Genomic DNA, 22,839 nt, shown 5'->3' on the forward strand with positions numbered 1-22,839 from the left:
AGGACGGTATATTGAAACAGCATTTAGTCCTGAAAGGCAGCAACTAAAAGAACAGTAATTAGGAAAGAAGATTAGTCTTTTGGCATTTATCTCAAATAATACCTTTTAATTCGCTAGTATAATTGAATTGGCCAAAGTTAAAATGATTTCCACACATTCACTCCACTAATTACAGCTAAAATGGGCCACAGCAATAATCTGCCTCTGCAGAAGACTCAAAATAACCCTAAATAATGAAATATTTACTTAATCAGCATCTTCTTTGAACAGGAGGTATCATCACCATCATAATCATATTAAAACATTTTTCTTTTTGCTTTGTTAAATTTGGCAGTAACGCCAACTTTAGAAGAGTTCCTACTTTTTACATTATTAAATCAATTTACAACTTTTTTGTGAAATGACTGGATGTGAGAACATGAATCATTCATGGGTTCTCATGTTGATTTCTCTGTCCTCAATCAGTTGAGCTCCACCAGACCTACGAGGTGGACTCACTGGAGTATCTGGAAGCCCTGGAGACCGTGACCGACAGGCTGGAGACCAGAGTCAACTTCTGCAAAGCTCACCTTATGATGATCACCTGTTTTGATGTGTCCTCAAAACATCGATAGACAGACAGATGGACAGAGATGTAGAGGACGGACTCTTTAGAAGCCAACATTCATCTCTGAGTTAATTCAACACCTTTAGAACTTGTGTCCTTGGCTATTTCTCTTCTGTGGATGGAAAGCTTCAACTTGGTCTTCTGATGAAACAAGAAAAGAGGATGAATAGATGGATGGATGGATGGAGACAACCTCAGAAACACACTTCTAACAGACGGGCGGCTTTAATAGATAAATACGACTGCTCAAAAGGAGAAATGGACAATTGTCAGTCTGAGGGAAGACTTCAAATGCACCACGTTGTGTTCAAACACATGGATAATTGGACTAGTGGGACTCTGCTGAGTGAAATATTTAGGAATGTATGCTGGAGAGGAGCAAAAACTCCCATTTTTGAAGCAATGAAGAGGAAGAAACACCCCATCATTTCAGAGGAGCACTTTTTAGAGATGACTGAGTCGAATACTGTCCTGAGAAATTACTTTTTGTTGGCAGAGGTGCGCTTAAACAACCAGACTGATGGAGAGATAAGTGCCTTCTGAAACATCTGAACAAACCTGACACCCAGTTAGAGTGTGTGGACGTGCAGTAAGCAAGGTGCTAGCATAAGAAAAATGAACAGAAAAGAGAAGTATTGTGTGGAAACTTCATAGCCATTTCTAAATGTGCTGTTTTATCGTGGGTCAGTATTTCAGTGTGTCATGAACTCGAGTCCTGTCTGTAGTTGTGCAGCAGACAGAACCACTCTGGTGAGCACACCCAGACAGGAACCTTTTCCTTCTTGATCCAGTGTGGAGAACATCCATCAGTGCTGTCTGACAGATTGACTGTCTGCTATTTGTATCCGTGTTGTTTCGCCCTGTTCTAAAAGAAACTGAATGATTTGTCCAAGTGTATGTTTTATAATAGTCTTTTTTTATTTGAATGCAATGGGACCATGTAGAGACGATATATGATTGTAGGGGGGCAAATCTGTCTGATCCAGGATTAATAGCTTGAATTATGGTAGCAAAGTTTTGAATTTGGCAATCAATGAAATAAGTTTGAAAAAACAAAAACACTATTGTCTTTTTGTTAAAATGATCGATGTGACTGAAGAATCACAAACCAACTTTTAAAGGGATTTTAAAAAAATGAAGAGGTGAATATCTCTGCCTGGTTCCATTTTCCTGAAAATAAGATTCTAATTTGTTAATATTATCTATGGTGCTTGAGATGCTTCTGATCTAAATGTTTGTACAAATATGAAGATGCGAAAGAGATGGTTTCCCTCCCAAACACAGCACAAAACCTTCTTACTGCTTCTACGTCGCTGTCATCACATCGCCGCCTGGTCCCCTGAATGACAAGTGCCCCGCGAGCAGAGGGACTTCTAGGAACCTGTGCAGGAAAGCAGCCTGAGAGACTGGTGTCAGCTGTCAAAAGTGCCACATTTATCCAAAAAGAACAAAGTGGGTTTTTGGTCAGGAACCTTATATGAGTGCAGTGACGCTCTCTTGGAAATAGGCAGCAGTGATGGATCCATCCATGGTGTGTGTGTGTGTGTGTGTGACCCGCAGTAACAGCCAGGGGAGAATTAAGGAGGTTTTGACTGAACAGACTATCGATGTACTGTCGAGTCGCTCACGTCACCCTGCCATTTATGAATAACGCTTTATTTATCCACTGTCTTTATTTATTTAGACCACATGATCTTAAAGTTACTATGCATTGAAGAAAAAACAACTGTACATATTTTGCTGAGTACACATCACATAAATATATCACACACTTATTCCTTTTTATGATTTTGACAGATTATGTTGGATTTCAGTTGTTCCTGTTGACTCCAGAAACACACAGATGAACATAATCCAGGTGTGTTAAAAGTCCAAAACCAGTTAACCCCTGAGTATTAAACACTTGTGTGATTTAGCAATGGATGACCTCAACAGAACGGCCTGGACTGGTTTCCAGTGATGCTCTGTGGGAGGTTTACCAATAGTCAGCCTGAGGTGTGTCGTCCCTTACTGGTTTAGTGCTCATTGTGATGTCAAAATTCATTTTTATTGGGGGAAACCAAACGAGTGATTAAAAGTTAGAGAGGAACAAGCCACAAAGTTTGATGAGTGAGTTGATGGACGCTGGCAGCCTGTTTTTCTGATGTATCACATCTGGCATCTTTATGTTCTCATGAGTTGTGTGTCAGCGTGAAGGTCAGACCACAGTGTCCTTAAACAGATGAGATATTGTGTTTAGTATTTCCTTGAAGGTTGGTTGGATGGATGGATGAGTGCATGTCTGTGAATCAGAATCTGTTTTTGAGAAATGTGGTCTGACACTTCTTGTTGATCTGAGGTCATGATGGAGGGATGTAAATAAAGAGATGTATTGAAAGTTTTATACTTGTTTCGTCTCTGGATAAAAACAATTCTGAACAGAATTCACAAGGTTGAACCGACCGTTGAATCATCTGACATGTGTCGTTCAGGGATGGTGGATCTTCAGGAAGCAGAAATGCCACCTTATAAATGTCAGCAGACACAGTTTGATGATTTCCATAATTTGAACAGGATGAAGCACAAGATTGTGTCTTTATCCTGTAAAACCACATACATTAACATAAAAAGTGTCATTTAATATGCTGACTTGACTTTTAGTTCCTGTGTCTGTTTTCTAGTAGATACTCTCGTGTGTGTGTGTGTGTTCAGGTTTGCGAGCCTGTAGGCAGATTTCTTGGTGACACGTCGTCTTGTTGAGTCCCTTTGATCACCAGCACACAGCAGGAAACAGGAAGGAGTTGGATAAACTGGGGGAGAGCAGATGAGGAAAGACAGAAGCAACACAAAAGGAGGGAGAGAGTGAGAGAGGGAGAGCGAGAGAGAGAAAGAGAGAGAAGAGCTGAACCAGCAATCATTTTCATCTGCATTCTGCTCCTGCTTTAATGGCTTGGTTAGTCAGTCTGAACTGCATTTGTTCATTGTTAGTTAAAGTTAAAGTAAAGACTTTCGCTTTTGTACTTAAAGACATTTAAAGACACTTAAAGATGTGCGCCCTGGGGCAGCTCGGGGCAGTGTTGTCATGCTCAAAGATGGTTCTGGGTTCTACTCCAGGGTTTTTCCAGGTGGCGTTTGAATGTTCTCAGCATGTTTCCACATAACTGAGGATTATCTACTGAGGTTGTTTGTGTCTGAATTTCTGACTGTAGCTACAGAAGAGAGTTTCTCTTCATCTTTTAGCTTTTAGTTCAAGCATCATTAAGATGACAAAAAGACAGAAGTGCAGATAGTGAAAAGGTAGCTATAAAACTGCAGATATTGATTTTTTATTCAGGGTCATGAATCCAGGATAATTCACTCACTGAACCCTCAAAAGCAGGGAGATAATACAGAAATGATCCCTGTATCTTAAAACAGAAGCAGAGGAGAAAATTCCAGGAATTGTGACAATAAAGGAGAAGAGAACCTTGAGAGCAGACAGAAGAAAGAAAGTGTTATGGTGAGAGTGCACAATCCAGAATTAGAGTGATTACTGAGATGGATAAAGACAATTTCTTCTCTTGAGCGGCTCAGGCTGCCTTCAGGCAGCTTTGATTCAGGAGTCTCTGCTCAGCATGCTGCAGAGCCTCAGCGAGCTACTGAAGGTTCCAGTTAAGTGATAGTAAATTGAGGCGGCTGACTGCAGGAGAAGAGACGCAGTGAAGTGAGAAATGGAGATAAGAACAGCAGCACAGAGGCTGTCCACACCTGTCTGAGCCGATCCATCTTTCCTCTCACAAACCATCAAAACCTTTATTCTTTCTCCACACACATCAGTCTGTTGGATTTCTGTTGCTCAGTGGCAGCAGTGTTTAGATCTGCTCCTGGAACGTGGCAAAAGCTTCCCAATCAGTCCTCCTTGAGTGGCTCCTCTCAACACAGAGGAGGAGCTGAGCTGCTCCAGCTTCACGCAGAACAGAAAAGACATTCAGGGAATCTTCTAATGATGGTGTTTCTACGGCTCCACGGTCGTCTGCGCTGAACATCCCACACAGACTCACTGGAGTCCAACACTGATGACATGTTCTGTAAGTTACCAAGTGTCCTCATGCATGTGCGCACACAAAGAGTGGGAAAATAAAGAAACCACACAAGGATCCGTAGAAACGTTTGTAAAAAAAAACCCAACAATTTTGGATGCCTCCACAGATCTTAAAGGTGAGATCGGTGAAGTCGGAGAGTCAGAGGGAAAATTTAACAACCACCAAGGTTCAAGCGGACAATCAGTCTCCAACACACACATACACACACACGCACACACACACTTCATCCCACAGACAATGCAGTCCTCTTGCTGAATTTGTAGCTGTGTGAGAGACACATTAGCACATTCCATCGCTCACACACTCTCCGGGCTTATTGTGGAGGTCCCACACAGCAGCAGGATTAACATGGGAAGTGTGTGTGTGTGTGTGTGTGTGTTTGTGAGTGTGTCACGGATGTGCACACAGGCCACACAGAAGTTTTCAAAACCTGACATGACTAAAATAACATAGACATGAACACACATTCATCGTCCACACCAGAGCCACAACATCCTCAGGGTCACAATACAATTTAGCATTTTAGCATCTGGACGCATGAAGCAACTATTTATCTTATTTGAATTTACTTTACTTTAAACCCCGAAAACAATTCTTCTGTCATTTAAAACATTTTCTATTAAAAATAACAGTAAATGAAACCAACTCATGGACACGCTGATTTGATGTCTCATGTGACTCTCTGAAGGTAAAAATGTGAAAACCAAAAACATTCAGAAGGATCGAGCAACCACCGACTCAGCGCGATGACTGCTGAACCATCTCGGCGCGACACTCTTCCATCTTCATCAAGAGATCGGTGGTGATGGAATGATCGTTACCGTGGGTAACCTTTAAAATCCGGTAGGCCTGAGTGAGGAGAAGATAAAAGGCGATCAGTTCTACATCACTGTTTTCAAAAACGCCTCCAGACTTGTCACATTTACTTTGGTCATTTAAAGTTGAACCCAATAAAAAGGCACCTGTTTGAATGTGTCCAAAGCCTCCTCAATATTGGCAAGGTAATGTTGCAGTTTTCCCACCCTCACCAGCTGGACTCCATGGACTGGATGGGGATCAGGGTAATACAGACTATATAAAAAAAAAGAGTCGTTAACGTCTCTATGAAGGCTACAGGTTATTAATTCACATTTGATGAGAATCAAATGTAGTCTGGTGGAATCCCTGCCATCATCGTAATGGCCTGTCATGAAGCTGAAATCACCTGATCATCAATGTTGCTTTAACTGTATAATCAGTGAAACAGCTAATCTGTTACAGAGACTCTGACGAGTGAACGTGAATGTGAGCAGATCGTGTCTCCTCTGCTGGAACGCCAGGGCGTGTCAGGCCCATTATAAATGCACAAGACACACACGTACTAATGCAGTCAGAGAACATGCTGACGAGAGTAGCTGCTCTGCATCTACTGCACGATATCCTGCTTATTTTACAGCAAACAACCATTGACACGTCTCCCAGCTTAGTTCCTCCCGCACTGATCTGCTGGTGACAGAAAAAGAAGGAGCGGTTGTGAGCTGGGTTTGTGTTTCAGTTATATGAGGAATTCTAATCACCAAAAATAACAATGACAATAACAAAAAAGCCAAAAAAGAGAAAGTAAATCAGTTCAGACTCAGTAAAAAGGGTGGTTGGAGGGTGAATTCCACTCCCCACCAGAACAGTCCTCAGAGGAGATGAAGCTTGATTGGACACAGATGAACACGCCACGTAGCCTCGGACCCACAGGCTGGAATTTGTTCATCACAAATTATTATTGTTGCTCAAAAATCAGCTCACATCACTGATGTTTAATGATTTACACTCTGCTGAGACCTGCGTCCACACACGCACACACGCACACACACACACACTATCCTTCATTAAGCCCAGGGACTTTTAGGAAGCAGCTTTGTTGCTGGTAAACACTTGAAACCCAAAACATTAATTTTCCTCAATCAACTTGTCATTTATCCTCTTTTCTCCTCCCTTTGCTCTCTTTTTATCTCTCCTCCTACACATTTCCCTCACTCTAATCCCACCTATCTGTATTTGTGCTCTCTGTCCGACTAACTGAAGGCATTTCTTCTCCTCATGCGCTGATTTCTGTTTGTCTTCCTGTGACACTTGCTGAAGAAGCAGGTCTCCCATAAGCCTGTTTTGTGTGCACGGCTCATTTTCTCCCACACAAACATAAACAGCTTTAAGAAAGTGGAGCCACATCCAGCATTAATGCCTGAGCAGCAGACACAGATGAGGCCTTTATTCTCTTGCTGAGCAGATTTCACTCCTCCGTGTGACTAGAGGGTTCGACCTGTTCTCCATCTCACGCTGCAGCTGCTGTTCAGCATCGCTCTTGTGTTTCCACTCTTTTATTTGTTCATGTCGCTAATTGAATTTGGGTTTGTTAACTTTTACTGGCCCAAGCCAGAGCATAAAACACAAAACTTCTTTAACAATTTAACAACAGAAGGCTAATTGGCTGTTTGCTTAGACCCACCTGAACCACTGCCTGATTAGCCAGATAAAACCATGAAAGTCTAAACCCTCAGATTAGACCAATAACAAATTACGTTAATCATTTAATTACCAAACCGCCATTTCACAATGCATCATATGTAAGTGCACTGATCAAAGCCCCTAATTATATTTCTTCCCTTCAAACAGAGCTCACGGTAACACAATTTCATTAATGTCTCTTGAAATGAACTCCTTTTTTTGCCCCGAGAGAGCGAAATTAAATGAAAAGTATGGCCTTCATGTACGCAGCTAGTTAGACAGCACAGCTCTTGGCTATGGGTAAGGAGAAATTAATAACCATGTGAAAAAATAAATAAGTAAAATAAATTCCTGGCAAATGTGGTGGAACTAATGGGGCTCTTGTTAGGGACAAAAGAATCTGAACCAGAACCCAGCACAGCAACAAAAAAGCAATGTTTGGATAAACGATCCAAAAATATTTTGGATCAAGCGAGCGCCTCACCAAGAGCCTGTAAGGACTTTAAAATATGACCTAGGAACACATGTACTCCATAAATACACAATTCCAATCAGCGGGAATGTTTCAGCGAGCCAAGCATCATCACAGCTCGGAGACGCCATAACAGCCTGCTGGCACTGGCGACACACAAAGGTCACAGGCAGAGGTCAAATCCTCATGACCTTTATTTTTGTGTTTTAAGTCCATGCGTGAAATATCTTCACCCTCTTAACATCATTTTGTCTTTGATGAAGGTCACTTTCAAGCCAATTGTGGTTAACTGAAAACATTTCCGGCGAGACTTGTGCAACAGTCAAACTGAGTTTGTCTGTGTTGAAGTTCTGACTCCCCAAGCTTTCCCTACTGCAGCAGTGGCACTGGTGCCGGCCAGTTTTCCAGGCTACAATGCTTTTGGCACGCGCAGATTATTATCTATAAAAATTCAAATATCATCGGCAACAGTTGATGGGATGAAAACTGGAAAAGAATTTAAGTGTCAACTCCAGAAAAACACCTCCAGTGGAATATTCACAGGGATCTGCTGGGCTGGGGCATCGTGTACATTCATGTGTTTGTGAATCCGAGTGTTTGTGAGCATTTCTGCAGCTGTGAGAGAGCAATCTATAGAAAAATGGAGACTTTCAATAATGCCGAGATGTAGCCTGCAGGAGGTGCTGATCATTGGCACACAGGAGCAGGGAAAAACCCTCTCATCACAGGCTGAATAAAGGAAGGGAAAAAGTAGAGTGAAAGAAGAAAGGAATACACAATGAGAAGGATGGAAAGGAGAGAGAGAACTCCTGCAGCAATCATTCTTTCATTCTGAAGAGCCCAGAGGAAGAAAGGAGATGAATATGGAAGATCTTCCTCCCACTCTCGCACTATTTTCTCCTTTTATCACTGCCTCCCCAGTGGATTCTCGTAGTTCTCCATGCAGCCATATTCCGAAACGTATATCTCTTTCCTCTTTTCCCGATGTTACAGTACCTACAGAACATTTCCATGGTTATTCTCTCCTTTAGCACTGAATTTTCTTCCGTTTTGAATTGAATCTCCTCGACAGCCTTCACTAAACCCAAAAACTCCACATCCTTCCAGTCTCCTCTGCCTCATTAGGACCCTTTTTTTTATCTCCAGGTTCTTTATGCTGACATCCATCTATCGTCTCCTCCTCTTCATCACATTTTCTGCTCCTGCTCTGTGCTAATTATTGATACGCTGTATTTCTGCTTGTCTTCAGTGGGTAAGGTGGCCTTCACTGTGTGTGTTTTGCCCTTCACATAAGGTTGTGCACACACACGCACTCATCTATGTATTCATCTCAATACCAGGTGTGAATTAGCAAGTTTGGTTAAATTTCCATTCATTCCGCACCCCCCATTCTGTTTTAGCACACAGCAGTGTAAATTCTCTCGTTTACATGTCTGGACAGGTCAGCAGTCCAGAGGGATTTTGGACTCACACAGGCATTAGGAGAGACCATTAAGAGACTCAAACACAGAACCTTCGATGTATGTGGTGACAGAAATTACTGATAAGACAAGACAAGCAGATTAGCAGTCAAACACTGGGATAAGAAGGGAATCCTTTTCTCCATTATCAGGCCCCAGAGGCTGATAGACATCTTGATCTTAAGTATCAGTATTGAGCTTTTCCACCAAGCAGCTTTCAGGATTCAATCTGTGCTTGAAATGCCAAAAACAGACAGAGGATCCACTTTTATACTAAATCAACAAATGCTTGAGTAACCTGGGAACCTAAACCTTCTTTACTGATCAGAAAAAGCCAAAAAGTGGTAAACACTCATCTGTTTTTTGCACCAAAGACACATTTTGACTCACTGGTACACTGGAAGTGTTTTCTGTCCATATTCCACAGCTTCTGTCCAGAGTTCCAGCTGAATGGAAGCATCAAGAGCCATGTCGGTCACCCTGAGTTTATACAGATTTTCCTCTGGCACGCGTTTGCCCTCTGTTGATAACAGCCGATGGCAGCTCTCGACTAATGTTTGCCAGTCTGAGGAAGGACATAAGGAAAAGCCACCAAGTGAAAGTTCTTAGAGTTAGGGTTAAGATCTTGTACAGCTGAGCTCAGACTGCAGGACTTGAATCTGAACATGGAACTCTGTTGACAACACAACTGACATTTATAGAATTAAAAATGAATAGAATATCTATATAATAGGTTTAAATACATGATATAAAACCTCTGGTTTACAGGATAATTCATCTGAGTTTTATTGACTTAAATTTCATCTTTAACCAGATTAGTGGCAACCTTTACAGGGTAATGTCTTGTTCCAACTACCATGTTCAACAGTTACACCTCTAGTGGAGTTCCCTATAAAACTTTACATGTTACAGTCCTAGCCATCAGTCACTACGGTGATGGTATAATAGCTGCAATGACTGTTGAAAGATTAGCATACAAAAACCAAATGACTGTTCACTGTTCACCGACTGAAGCAGATAGAGAAGGAAAAGGATACTTGATTTCGCTTTCAGTTCTTCCAGTGTAGGAAGAGCCTCTTTCAGGACGCGCCATGATGATTCCTCACCAGATAACATGAGTTTGTCCTTTAAAAGAGGCAAAATTGTCTCTGTAATTTTGTGAAATACTGTAGATACAGCTGCACCTTAGGGTGTTTCTTTGTCTTTCACAACTTAAGTAATGAACAGAATCAGAAGTAATATTAAGATAAAATATCTTATACTTAAATTAGAGAAATGTCTCGATTGATTGAAAAAGGAAACACACATAGAATTTTTTTGGGCTCCGCTGCTATGGCAACTTTGGGTCATCCACCTGCTGTCTTCATGTGAAGATTAAAGAGAAAGAGTGTTGTTGACAGAGGGGGGACAAGAGAGAGAGAATTGAAGCAGTACAAAGCATGACTGGATTATCCCGGAAAATCAAACATGCCCTGTTTTTTTTTTAAGTGCATGTGAAACACTTTCAAACAATACTGTGTTGTGGTGTAGCAAAGTGCAACAGAGGCCACATGAAGAATGAAGCTGGAGGCAGAATCAAGACGAGAGGAAAGCAGCAGAGAGAGGAGTGAAAAGGAAGAAGGGACAGAGAAATGCTGGAGCAGAATGACTGGGGGCATGAAGATGGATGGAGAAGAAAAGTGCAGCTGAAAGACAAGATAATTCTTCTCATTTTTCAGTAGGTGGTCAAAGAAGAGAGAGATGTGTGAGGAGGTGGAGCATGACAGCGTGATGAGCAGAGGAGGACAGGAGGAGATAAGACTGACTGCGGGAGTGAAGAAGGAAAAGGGAGGAGAGGACAGGAAAAGGTTCACCGTGACAGGTTCAGCCTAAGTGACTCAGCCAGCTGCGGTCTGGCAGACGTCTGAGCTGTAGAAGCAGAACATTTACCCATTTCATGGAGGGGTTGTTTTAGGTGAAAAAGTATGATTCATTAGGAACTAACGTCATACAGAGATGATGTGTTAAAAGAGCCCAGGGTGACTTCTGTCTGCTCCAATAACAGAAACCGAGCTTAGGTTGATTATTGACAGAGTTGTTGACCTTATAAACCTTTTCTTTTTTTCATTTTTACATGTTGTGGCTGGATGCTAAAATAATTAAATCAAAAAAATCTCATTCAGTTCCATGTCTCTCCAGAGGTGTTGGACTGGGTTCATGTCTGGACACAGTTCTCGCTGCTGCATTTGCTGTGTGTTTTAAAGGTCTTGGGCCTTCTTATTAGTCTGACCTGCTTTTATTTGACAAACCCAGGTGGAGCCTGGGGTCTGGTTCTAGTCTCTTCATAATCTCACCTGTTTGGATAAAACCTCAACGTGAGGCATTATCACAGCCCAAGAGGGCTTCTGGGCCACAGAGGCTGGGGGTGCTTTTACAAGTGGCCTCAAATCTTACCTATGACATCTAGCTTTTCATTACCTACATTTAACCCTTTAAAATATCCTAATTAGGGATTTATGGTGGGTTTTTTAACGCTACACTATTGACAACTATCTAGAATTCACATAGGGAAACATGAATGAAAAGACAGATAAATGTAAATCAGTGTCAGTTGAGTTTGTTTTCATACATTATCTGGAGAGTTGCAGCGTTGACAGTGGCAGGTAAAACAGTACTGATCCTCCAGCCGCTGCTGTCGATCTTCATTCAGCGACAACGTCTCAATGTAACTTATAGTTAGCTGAAAGCAGAAAAGTCGCACCTTTATTTGTTAATGTTTTCTTCAGCAACATCCTTTTGCTACACTTGCAGTGCTTCAGATTGGGGATAAACACAGTTCAGTCGTTAGGTGTGCCGGCAGTTGTAGGAGGTGGAGTGTGCATCTCTTCCAGATGGCCTGGATGCATCTCATTGCATCCAGTAAGAAGATGGATGGCAAAGTGTGGAAAATGATGGAGCACTCTGCCAATTCAGTGGGTGACATCCTGCTTATGCTGCACTCATAGTCCCTTGGCTTCAATTTTCACTTGGCTACGACTGTGAGGATTTTTGGGATTTAAATTATATTTAGTTCTTTGTGTCTGGTTGATCTCTTTATGATTGGAATCAAATGAAATTTAGCAAAACATGGACACATTTAAATGTCAACAAAAAAAGATGGAGGTTTATCACTGACAAAAATAAAGAGCTGTTTGTAAATTTCTCATTTAGAATGAAGAAACCCCCAGAACAAAAGTGCAATTCCAGTCTGTTGATGCAGGAGTGTTCTCATACCTCCTCCCCAGGACTGAGCCCTCGAACAGCTCTGAGAAGCAGTTTAGTTCCCTCGAACACCATCACACAGTTTGGCCGACAGTCGTGGTTTAACAGAGACAAACTGGGAGAGCAGGAGGGAGGAGGGGAGGAAGGGAAGGACAGAAACAAGAAGAATTTTTATCTGTATTAAAAATGTCAGAGCCTCCTCCAGCAGCTTTTGCCTCCAGCTGTTTCCACATCTCCTGCATGCTACTGGGGGGTTAAATAGCATTTGACCCATCCAACCCCATCGACAACCCTCCACCCAAATCTAACAATCTGAGAACTCTGGTAATACCTCCTGTGTCAGAATCACAACTAATACATAAATCACAACATTATTAACGCTCAAGTTCTGTCGCTAAAAAGTCATTTGACTCATTTCCCAGTTTACTAAAGATTGCAACGATCCTCCCACTCACCCACCACGACAGCCTCAAAACGATGCCAGAAGCAATTTCCCACCACATCATCATCTGCTTACCTGAAATGTTTCGTTGCTTTTTACACTCACATTGTAGGATTTTACTCTAAGTAATGGACTGAAACACATTTAGAAGATGCTAATACCATTTTAATTAGACTGTTGACTCTACTGGCTGCAATATCACACAGCATCTGGAGGAGCATCAATTCATTAATCTGGTAAACAACAATAAAACAAATCATCTAATGATCTAAACTCTGGCCTCTAAAACCACCGACCAATATTAATGGAGAAAATTGTTGCAGGGCTGTTATAATTCATCAACAACTGAGAAAAACCTTTCCTGTCACTGCAGATATGGTTGAGAATAAAACACACGCACGCACACGCACTCCACTTCTGTATGCAGCCATTGTTGCTCTGAATGTGATAAAGAAGAGCAGCAGTTGTTTGTGTGTGTGTGTGTGTGTGTGGGGGGGGGGGGGGGGGGGGGACTGTAAAACCATTAGTAACCCTCTGGATTTTTCTACAGTGGAGAAGTTGCAGGTTGAATATCAAGTAGAAATCAAGGCCTCCAAACGATGCTTTCATCGGATGGAGAGTGGCTTGTTAGCATACTAATTAGATTAATTAACTAAACACATCGCACATTAACAGTATCTGATGAAACGGTTGCCCTGCAGATTGAGCAGACCCAGAACAATTATTATTAATCTGCATTGCTTCAGAGTGGATGAAATATGTTCTTTTAGGAGGAAAATCCTGTGTGAAATTACTGGATGTAGCTTCTGTTGTCCTGTCCTGAAATTTAAGAAGTGCGTAGCGTGAATCTATTGTCTATAAAATGAATAACATGGAAGAACAGAAAAAATGATGACTAAGTTTATGTATCATTTTAAAATGGTTCATTTGACCCTTTTGTATATTAAGATATTCACTTTATTCCTCTTTTTGCTTGGCAACAGCTACATGTTTACTACTGCTTTGTTCAATTGAATGTTTTTCTTTATATTTTCCAAATTATCATAAAGTGAGCAATAAGAGATTTTTTTGGGGGGGTAGACAGAAATAAGAACGGAAGGCAATGGGGTTGAACAGAGGTGTAGCATCACCCCAGAAATCCCCATCTCTTCTGTGAACACCATGGTTGCTAGGCAACTCAAATCATGAATAGGCAGGGGACCATCCTGAGAACGGTCCCATCATTTATGGATGAGTTACAACACAGGCGCACATATATTGGCTGAGCTATGGTGAAACTACTGTGACCATCTGACATCTCAACACCAGGAGAATAAACTGGTTTCAGTGAGTGATAAGTGTGTGTTTGTGTGTGTGTGAAGGAGGGAAATGGAATCAACATGTGCAACAACAGACTCCCGACTCAGCCAGTACAGGATTACAGTGTCTTAGCTCCCTATGAGCTTCCCCTCATACGTGCCAGACAGGAATTACATATCAGTTGGACTCAAATGATGGTTTTCTCCACATGTTCCTGCTTCTCTCTGGCTCTCAATCACACAGGTTCTCTTCCACCTTCCTTACGTTGACTTAAGTGTTGTCAGGTGGGTGTAGTCTTGTGGGTGATTTTATTTTTGAAATACAGTCACCATCTGGCTATGATCATGAGCTAAAGTGGAGTTAAGGGTGGTTTAAAGGCGTGTATGCCTCACATATTGCTTGTCTGTGTGTGAGGGTCTGTGTGTGGGTCTGTGTGTGAGTGCATATTACCTAGGATACAGCCCGACGCCAATCTCTTGCAACTCTCCATCGCTGATGGTGAAACAATTACATGTCACCTAAAGACGAGAAAGACCGGAGACAGCAGATTAAATTGCTTCAGGAAGGCAACAACTGCTTTCATCATAAGTTCAGAACACTCTTAGATGTCTGAAAGCCCTCAGACTGCCCATGAGGGAGTGTTTTATTAATGAAACGGCTGTAAAAGGGTGAAATATCATGGGCCATTTTTGATGTGGGCTGCTGGGATTCTCTTGAATTTAATTTTAAAAAAAAGGAAATTTTAATCAGATAACCTACAGATATGTTTCCCTGTAACAAATGTGAAATGATAAAGTGACTGAAGACATTGTTCAAAGACAAAATGGTGATAAAACAGGAAATCCTGTGCTGATAAGAACATAAATGAGAGGGGAAAAGTGGGAAAAAAGAGGCTTAAAACTGGAATTTAATCTTGATCATTCTGAAAAAATGAAAAGATAAACCATCTGTGCAAAGCATAGTTTCATAGTTTCTCTGCAGACTAAAATAATGTTCTATGAAAATAAGTCAGAACAAAGTGGTCATAAGATAAAGTGATTAAATCTACGTCACCTATTAAGAAAAACCTAAATTAGTCTTTTAGTATAAATATGAATAACTTGTGAATTCACAAAGATTCAATAAAGCAGCAAAGTCATTTAACACACACACGTGTGCGCACACACACAGGCTAAATCCTCACACACCTGCATGAGCACTCATCTCCACCGTGCACACACATCATTGTTGTTCAGTTACATCCAGCATGTTTCTGATAAACTGCAGAGCTGAACTCTGTCAGACGTCACTGTTTCATCAGAGCAGCAATGACGGACAAATTCTACATTAATATAATATTACTGTGATATACTGTATTTTGTTATATAATATACAGTATAACAACAAGCATCTTGATCATCATCCTCATACACACACGTGAGGGCTGGAGAATACTTTTTATTTATGAATCATCATTGCACATCAGTGGATGTATGTCCAGAATAATCTCAGAGTGTCCTCGACCCTCCACTCTGAAGTTACTCCTCAACATCTTATTACATAAAAACAGAATTAACACTCAGGTAGAACATATATCAAGGTAGAGGAGTTCAAGAAAGTAAATAGCATTTCCTTCAACTGGAATGTTGACCTGATAAGAAGAATTTGAAAAAGGTAACAATTTTACATTTAAAAATTAGGTTTTTACCATATTTGGAAGAGGCAGACGTTTAGTCACAGCTGTAAAGAGGAAAAGCTCACACAGAGATGAGAAATTACAGCAGCCAGAGGGGCCGAAGGGGGGCTGAGAATTACAGAGTTTGAGGTCAATCGGACGGGTGACAGTTTCTCTCTCTCTCTATCACACACGCACACGCACGCACACACACGCACACGCACGCACACACACGCACACACACGCACACACACGCACACACACACACACACACACACACAGACAGTTGTAATTTAAACTCTGATTAACAGTTTAATTAATCCCTCGGTGTTATCAGGTATTTGACTTTACCCAGGAAGCAGCCCCCAGCTCGCAGGAAGCTTTGGCCAGTCCACCGAACAGAGCCTCAGTTCAGCTATGAGCTGGGAGTCGTGCAGCATCCCAGAGAACATTGTTAGCTTAACGACCAAGTCGGGCTGTCACAGCACAGCATCTGATGTAAGATTATATGGCCACAATCAGTTTGCCGACCAATCCCTCTGATCTCTGGCCTTGATCCTCCAAGTGTGACCCCCTCAAGTCCTGAGGTACGACAGCATGATGTGGGGGTGCAGGGTGTCCAGTCAGGTGTGCCTGCCTTGAAGTTGAGAGTTAACAACTATCACAACTTATTTCAGGGTAGTTGGTCAAAGGCGGTGGCTGTTTGGTCTTGTGATCTAATATGGTTGATTACAGGCTGGTTAACTCTTATTCCTGGAATGGGAACCAAATTTCATCCATTAACCTGACAGCTAGTGGAGCCGTGGTCATGGTTAGAGTTTCACATATCCTAGTAGCAACTGCTGGCCACACCAGAAACTTCTCAGAACATCAGCTTTATTGGTCGGGAATGTTCAACATGAGGTACACATGAGGATTCAGCATCAGGCTGGGTGAGGCATATGCTTCTCTCACCACTCGTTATAGTGTGTTAACCAGATATTCTTTCCCTTTTCTTTATTTACTTCTCAAGGCTACAGACCACCGTCCTTACAGGTAAGGAACATACTTGGTGTTGTTGGTGTTGTTGCAATGGCTTTTGAGTCTACGTATCTGCCCCAGTGAACAAGACAAAAGGATTGTTCAGATGATTCTCTTAACCAGTGTGTCCAGGCTTTTAAATATTTTCTGTATTGTTAGATGATCAGTAGAAGTATTTAAACACTAAAAATAGCATATAACCAGCTTCACATAATGGGCAAGTATTTCATTCCCCATTTTCATTCAAAACCATGGCAACAGCCGTTTCTCCTCTCATGAGAGGCTACAAGCCTCCCGCTGTTGTACCTGTTACTTTACAAGGTGCAATTATTAAAAAAGGTTCTCTGCGGGTCTGCGTATTATATTTGAGAAGGTTGTAAAGGCCATGGTGGTACTGCTACAACCTTAGCACATAACAATACTTTTATTTTTTAAATGTGATAGATAAAGTGAAGTGGTTGGGCACTCTGAAGTATCCCTGTATCTATGCAAAAGATGCCTCATTTCCTCCTGATGGGCTTTTCTTCAAAGCACAGCAGAGAATATTGACGTGCACATTCATTTATTTGTTTTTTCTGCCTTTCACACACAATCTATTTTAGCTGATTCTTTTGGATGAAACTTGCAGGAGAGATGAATGAACTTGAGCAACGACAGGGAGACGATGGAAGGTTGTGGTGAGACGCCTGTGATGTGGAAAATGGGAACGGGAACGAGAAACCTCCCAACTCTAAAATGTCATCTCCCACACAAAAACAACTCTTCTTCAAACAAAAGTTCTTTTCTTTGCTTTTGGGCTCTCCAAATGTTTTTAGGAAGTAATTTAGGAGTAAGATAAAACAAACAAATGAAATAAGAGACACAGAATTAGGAAATTAGAATAACATAAAAGATGGATTCAATAGTGTTTTCAGAAGTTTCTGAGCTAAAACTTCTAAATAAATGTGTTTCTCTGAAATTACAGCTGCCATTGATTTAATGCCATTATGAAATGGGGATGGATGTAACAGAATCAGAAGTGAACACATCCATCCATCTCTGCTGCAGAAGAAGAGTGAAGCAGACTAAATGAACCTCCACACAGAACCTTCAGTCAGCTCACAGAGCTGCACTGTCAGAGTATTCTGGGAGCAAGATGAGGGAAGAACAAACGGATAATCTATGGGTGGCTCCTCAAATGGGTGGCTGGTGGTTTGGGATTGGGGGGGTCCTGTCAGTTCAGTGTGCAGAATTGGATTACTTTGGGGTGTCAGTTCAAAAACTTGTAATGAGATGGTTTATGTCTCTAATGTTGCTGGAAGAAGTTCAATTACTGTCAAACTAGAAAAAGTACAAAGGCCGTTTGACACAATCAGGCACTGCATGTGTGTGTGTGTGTGTGTGTGTGCTTTGCTTTGATCAATAATTTATAAGCCAGTCATTGTTTTCTCATTTAGCTACAGACTGACAGACAGATACAATTAGTCAGGAAATATGAAGCCAAACAAACAAACAAACATAAAACCTTCCTTAATTCTGAGTGATGTCTGACTACATTAAATAATTGAAACCACCGGGACGACAGACGGTCCTAAAGTAGACAGAGCGCCTAATGAAACTAATGCGGACAGAATCCAGTCCAACCAGTCCAGCCAGTCAAAATCATCAAGAATACAAACCACTCATCAGCAGTGTCCACTGAATACAGTACTCAAACTGGATTATTTGGCTACGTCTCTTATCCATATATCTGCTTTACGTATTGATTCTTAGCCTGGTGAAAAGCTTTATTTCAATTTTAACAAACGTCTGTGATTGACTGATGCCATAAACATCCCGTTCACCCTGCAGTCCTCCATCCAGGTTGTGTAAAAAATGAACCTGCCATGTTTCCTCCATGACAGGCTGCTTCTGGGATGGAGCTGGAAACACAAACATTGTGTAGAAAGTTGTTGAATGGATCCAGTGTAACACATCAAAGTGCATCGTGAAAATTGGGGTGGAACCGACACGAAAATATGAAAAAAGATGAAAATAAACAGGGAGCAAAGAAGAACAAAAACAGGACAGCAGGGAACAATGTAAGAGAGTAGCAGGAGGGAGAGAACAGTGAGATTTTTGGATGAAAATGAAGATGCAACAGGTGGGAAGGAGAACAGAGCCATTAGTGAACTGGTCGGTGCTGAAGTTCACTCAGGGAAACGTCTTCTAAAAACCAAGCAGAAGAGCAAATAAGGAAAACTGTCAATAAAAGTCCAAGATGTGTAGTCAGATGTGTTTTAAGATGACTTAAAACACAGCCTGTGCAGAAGAAAAGCACTTTTTCTCACAAAAATCCACAACATAGAGTATATAAAATAATGCAAGTTGCTTTAGTACTTGCCCCCCCTCAAACACACACACACACACAACCTGTGTGTTCAAGATACCAGCTCAAGATTGCAACAGTCAAACATTGACAGTCTGCTTGGATTTGTTGAGCTTGTTCCTCTTGAGCTGATAAGCTCTGAGCTTCTGCTGGGTCAACCGTTGCTGCACAGCTTTAGTTTAGGGGACTTTCAGGTTCGTTTCATGTGAGGCCATCTCTTTTCTCCATCGCAATGGGAAATATGCCTAATGAGGCAAAAATAAAAACAAGGATGGAGGAAACAAAGACTAAGAGAAAAAGTTTAGTCGAGTGGATATTTTGTGTGCAGGTCACACCTGAAGGAGTTGGGGGTGAAGTTAAATAGAGAAAGATATCACTTTCAGAGGTTTCTTTGCAGGAAATTGTTTTTAGCCGCTTGACTTCTCTGTTGCGGTCTTAATCACAAGGTCATTATGGGAGCTTAGTTTTTCTCCTTCCACAGTAAAAGTGGATGAGTCAGTTCTGAATATATTTTTTCCTGAAAAAACGAACCGCTATAACAACACCCAGAACTTTGGCAGTCATTTTATTTGTAAAGTTAAATTAATCCAAACCAACTGTAAACTGTGGAACATACAGTCAAGAATAATGTTGAGTCATATGTTAACAAAGTCAGATCCTGACATTTACAGGTCATTCCCAGTTTAACTGGTGTCGTGACCACTGCACTACAAGAATACAAACCAAATCAGCATGAATTCACACCCTTATTGAAATAGAGTCCAGCTTTTGCTAAGCTGCAGTCATCTCTTTGGCTATTCAAATGTGTACCTGAGTATGCCCCTTCACTGGACACAGCAGACCACACAAACTCATAAACTCATCTAAAAAATAATTATTCTTTTTACGATAGTGCACCATCCTGACCAGCGCGTTCACACTGCAGCCCAGGCTTCAGATGAAGTGGATGTTGGCACTTCAATGGACACAGTATTTAATAAAATGTTGATGGTTTCATGTGAATTAAAAAAAATCTAAAATACTTCAGATCTATGCACATGAACTATTGAGAGTAATGGCTCCTTGGGCGTCTCATTACCCATCCGAAATGATCCACAGTGGACACCGTGTTTGACCTGATCTTTATTGTTCTACATCTGTCCTTGTGGTGTCTCTTTAGCCCAAGCAGATTTTATGATGAGGTCTATTTATTTTTATGAGGACTGTTTGTTTTCTACTTTTTAACAAAGCCATTTTAGGATTGCATAACTATAAAGTAAAGAAAGTTTCATTGTTCATTCACTGCTGTGCGTTGTCTATAAAAATGTGTCCCATTTATCACTCACATGCTCAATAATTCATTTATTTACAGAACAAACACAACAAATAGGACAAAACCTCAAACTGATTGTTATCCAGGGAGGGGAGAGAGGAAGGGAGAGAAAGAAAGGGAGGGTGAAGGCGAAGAGAGGGGGATAGAGAAAGGGGGGAGGGAGGTACAGAAAGGTAAAGGGGGAGAAAGAGGGAGAGGGAGAAGAGAGAAAAGGAAAGAAAGGGAGAGGAGAGAGAGCAATGTCAGCACATCACACACACACAGACACACACACACGGCAGTTAATTAGTGGAACTTTATGGATGATATTTTTGTCTCAGGAACAAACCAGGAGCCCAGGGGCAGAGACGACAAGGCAGACAGTGAAAAACACAAAAAGAAAGCATCAAAAGGAAGAAAGAGAAAGCAAAATCCCAAGATGATGGAGAACAGCCAGAAAGTAGATGCCATCCGAGACAACCCACTAAATCGGAACATATCAAGGTTTACGGAGAAAAAAAGAACAAAAGAAAACAAAGAATGACAGAGCAGTTATATAATATTACAAACAAGACTCTTATAAACATGGAATGAATCTTAAATCGTAGAACGGTGGATTTGATGTGGTCCCGGATGGAATTCTGGATCATCATTCTGCAAAGTCCTGAGAAGGAATGAGCATTGACCCGCAGAAGACAGACAGACATCCAGGGGTAGTTCAAGCTGTACATAATAAACAGGTAAACTCTACCAACAGACCCCTATATTAACAAAGATCTTCACTCTGTATGCAGGGCTTGTGGGCTCATGGACCATCATGTCCAAACTCATCAGGGCTCTGCCAGTGAGACACTCACTTTGTGTTAGAATCATCTGGCCTTTGTAAGATGAACACCAGGTTAAACTAGTAGAGAGACGGGCCCCTGAACTATATCTGTCTGTGTCTCACTGTCGAAGTGAGCGAATGTTTGGGCCTCAATGTCCAGAGGAAGGGACAACAGAGCAGTGGACAGCACACACACATGCACACACACATCCACCTGTAGGAAGAGTGATACAGAGCATGCAGATACACACAGAGGGTGCTTCAAGTCTTGGTTTATTCATATGGATCCGTTATTCCTGCACTGTTAACATGAATTTTCTGCTGGTATGTGTTTACTGCTGTGGAACATGGTCCTCATTACTCCTCTATGAGAGACAGAGAGAGATGCAGAACAGGAGAGCAGAAAGACTGAAGACACAAATCGGGAGGGGTGGGGGGTGGGGGGTGGGGGGGGGGGGGGGGGGGGGCAACAGCAGGTGACTGGCTGGAGGCAAGCTTCCAGCAGCTTCAAACAGCATGATGGAAATATCACACATGTGCACATACACACAGTCATTTTCTTTGGCCAGTGATGTCAGACACTCAGTCACAGCGTCCACTCTCCAGAAAAACAGGAGAATAGATCTTTGTCTCCATCGACTGCCTTTCTAAACATAATGAAACTGAGCTGCTGGTGACGAGACCATCAGTCAAGTGTTTGGAGGTCTGGCTGGACATTAAACTCAATAAGTGTCTCATTAACTGCTTTCTACAATACTGATGACATGGAGGTGAAACCTCTGGGTGGGTGTCTATTTCTTTCAGTATGGGACCAAGACAAGAGGAACACCACTACAGAAACATGTCCAAATAAATGAAGGACAAAAAGGATTAATAAAAATGAGGGAATCTTAGTTACCTTGAATATTTTATGTGCAAGAGCATGCAGTTCGCTTTTCCTTTTTAAGATAACAGAATATGACGCTGCGCTTAGTTAACAATCAGAACTAAGTGAGTCCTAAAAACAACCCACTGGCTGCCCACTGCTGAGAAAGCCGAATGGAGGAATCTAATGAGGACAGAGAGAAGCCAGTTCTTCATTTAGAATTTTCACATTGCTCAAATGTGAAACCCTCGCTTCTATTCCTCCTTCCTAAACCCTTCTCTCCTATTCCTCCCTTCCCACCCCCACTTGTCCACGCTCCTCTTCATCAGCTCATTGGCCATTCTTTGAGAGAGGTGTTAGGCCCAGAGCGAGTTCACCATCATACCTGTCATGATGAAAGGATGAAGGAGTCGGGTGGTAGAGGCAGCGGCGAGAGCAGCAGAAGGGTGTGGTGAGTTTTGATGTGGAATAACAGATCAAAACCTCATTTCTGAGGTGTCAGCTAAATGGAATGAGAACCACCCCCACAGACACCCCCAGAGGCCCTTTCATGTTCATGTTAGAGGATTTTATGAGCTCAGAACCTGATAGTTTGTAACTGTCCACAAATCACTTATCTTCTGCTCTTTGCTAGTTTTACTTGTCCTTGAACAACACCTGAAATTGGCAGATATAACACACCTGTCTGGATGGACCAAAGCACTCAAGCTCAATCAACACCAGCGTGATTCATTCTGATTCTGACGTCCGATTTGTGTTGGAATGGAATTAAATGCA

General features: G+C 41.7%; 2 protein-coding genes across 7 annotated transcripts in view; one reads left to right on the top strand and one right to left on the bottom strand.

Annotated features, from left to right (window-relative positions):
* The window catches only part of kif26ba (kinesin family member 26Ba), a 51,686-nt gene extending 48,698 nt beyond the window's left edge, over positions 1-2,988 (top strand). For all 5 annotated transcript variants that reach the window (XM_057014838.1, XM_057014821.1, XM_057014830.1 and 2 more), the window contains one exon: positions 466-2,988. In XM_057014838.1, coding sequence (XP_056870818.1) covers positions 466-528 — 63 coding nt within the window. In that variant the 3' untranslated portion in view covers positions 529-2,988. The remainder of the gene's footprint in view (positions 1-465) is intronic.
* Positions 2,989-3,896: 908 nt separating this feature from the next.
* The window catches only part of smyd3 (SET and MYND domain containing 3), a 35,480-nt gene continuing 16,537 nt past the window's right edge, over positions 3,897-22,839 (bottom strand). For both annotated transcript variants that reach the window (XM_057014889.1, XM_057014900.1), the window contains exons 6-12: positions 14,510-14,577; positions 12,331-12,433; positions 11,687-11,797; positions 10,116-10,203; positions 9,469-9,643; positions 5,631-5,739; positions 3,897-5,517 (exon numbers count right to left, since the gene is read on the bottom strand). In XM_057014889.1, the coding sequence (XP_056870869.1) occupies positions 5,407-5,517; positions 5,631-5,739; positions 9,469-9,643; positions 10,116-10,203; positions 11,687-11,797; positions 12,331-12,433; positions 14,510-14,577 (765 nt within the window). In that variant the 3' untranslated portion in view covers positions 3,897-5,406. The remainder of the gene's footprint in view (positions 5,518-5,630; positions 5,740-9,468; positions 9,644-10,115; positions 10,204-11,686; positions 11,798-12,330; positions 12,434-14,509; positions 14,578-22,839) is intronic.

This window comes from Takifugu flavidus, chromosome 2, assembly GCF_003711565.1.
Source record: "Takifugu flavidus isolate HTHZ2018 chromosome 2, ASM371156v2, whole genome shotgun sequence".
In the NCBI taxonomy this organism is placed as follows: domain Eukaryota; kingdom Metazoa; phylum Chordata; class Actinopteri; order Tetraodontiformes; family Tetraodontidae; genus Takifugu; species Takifugu flavidus.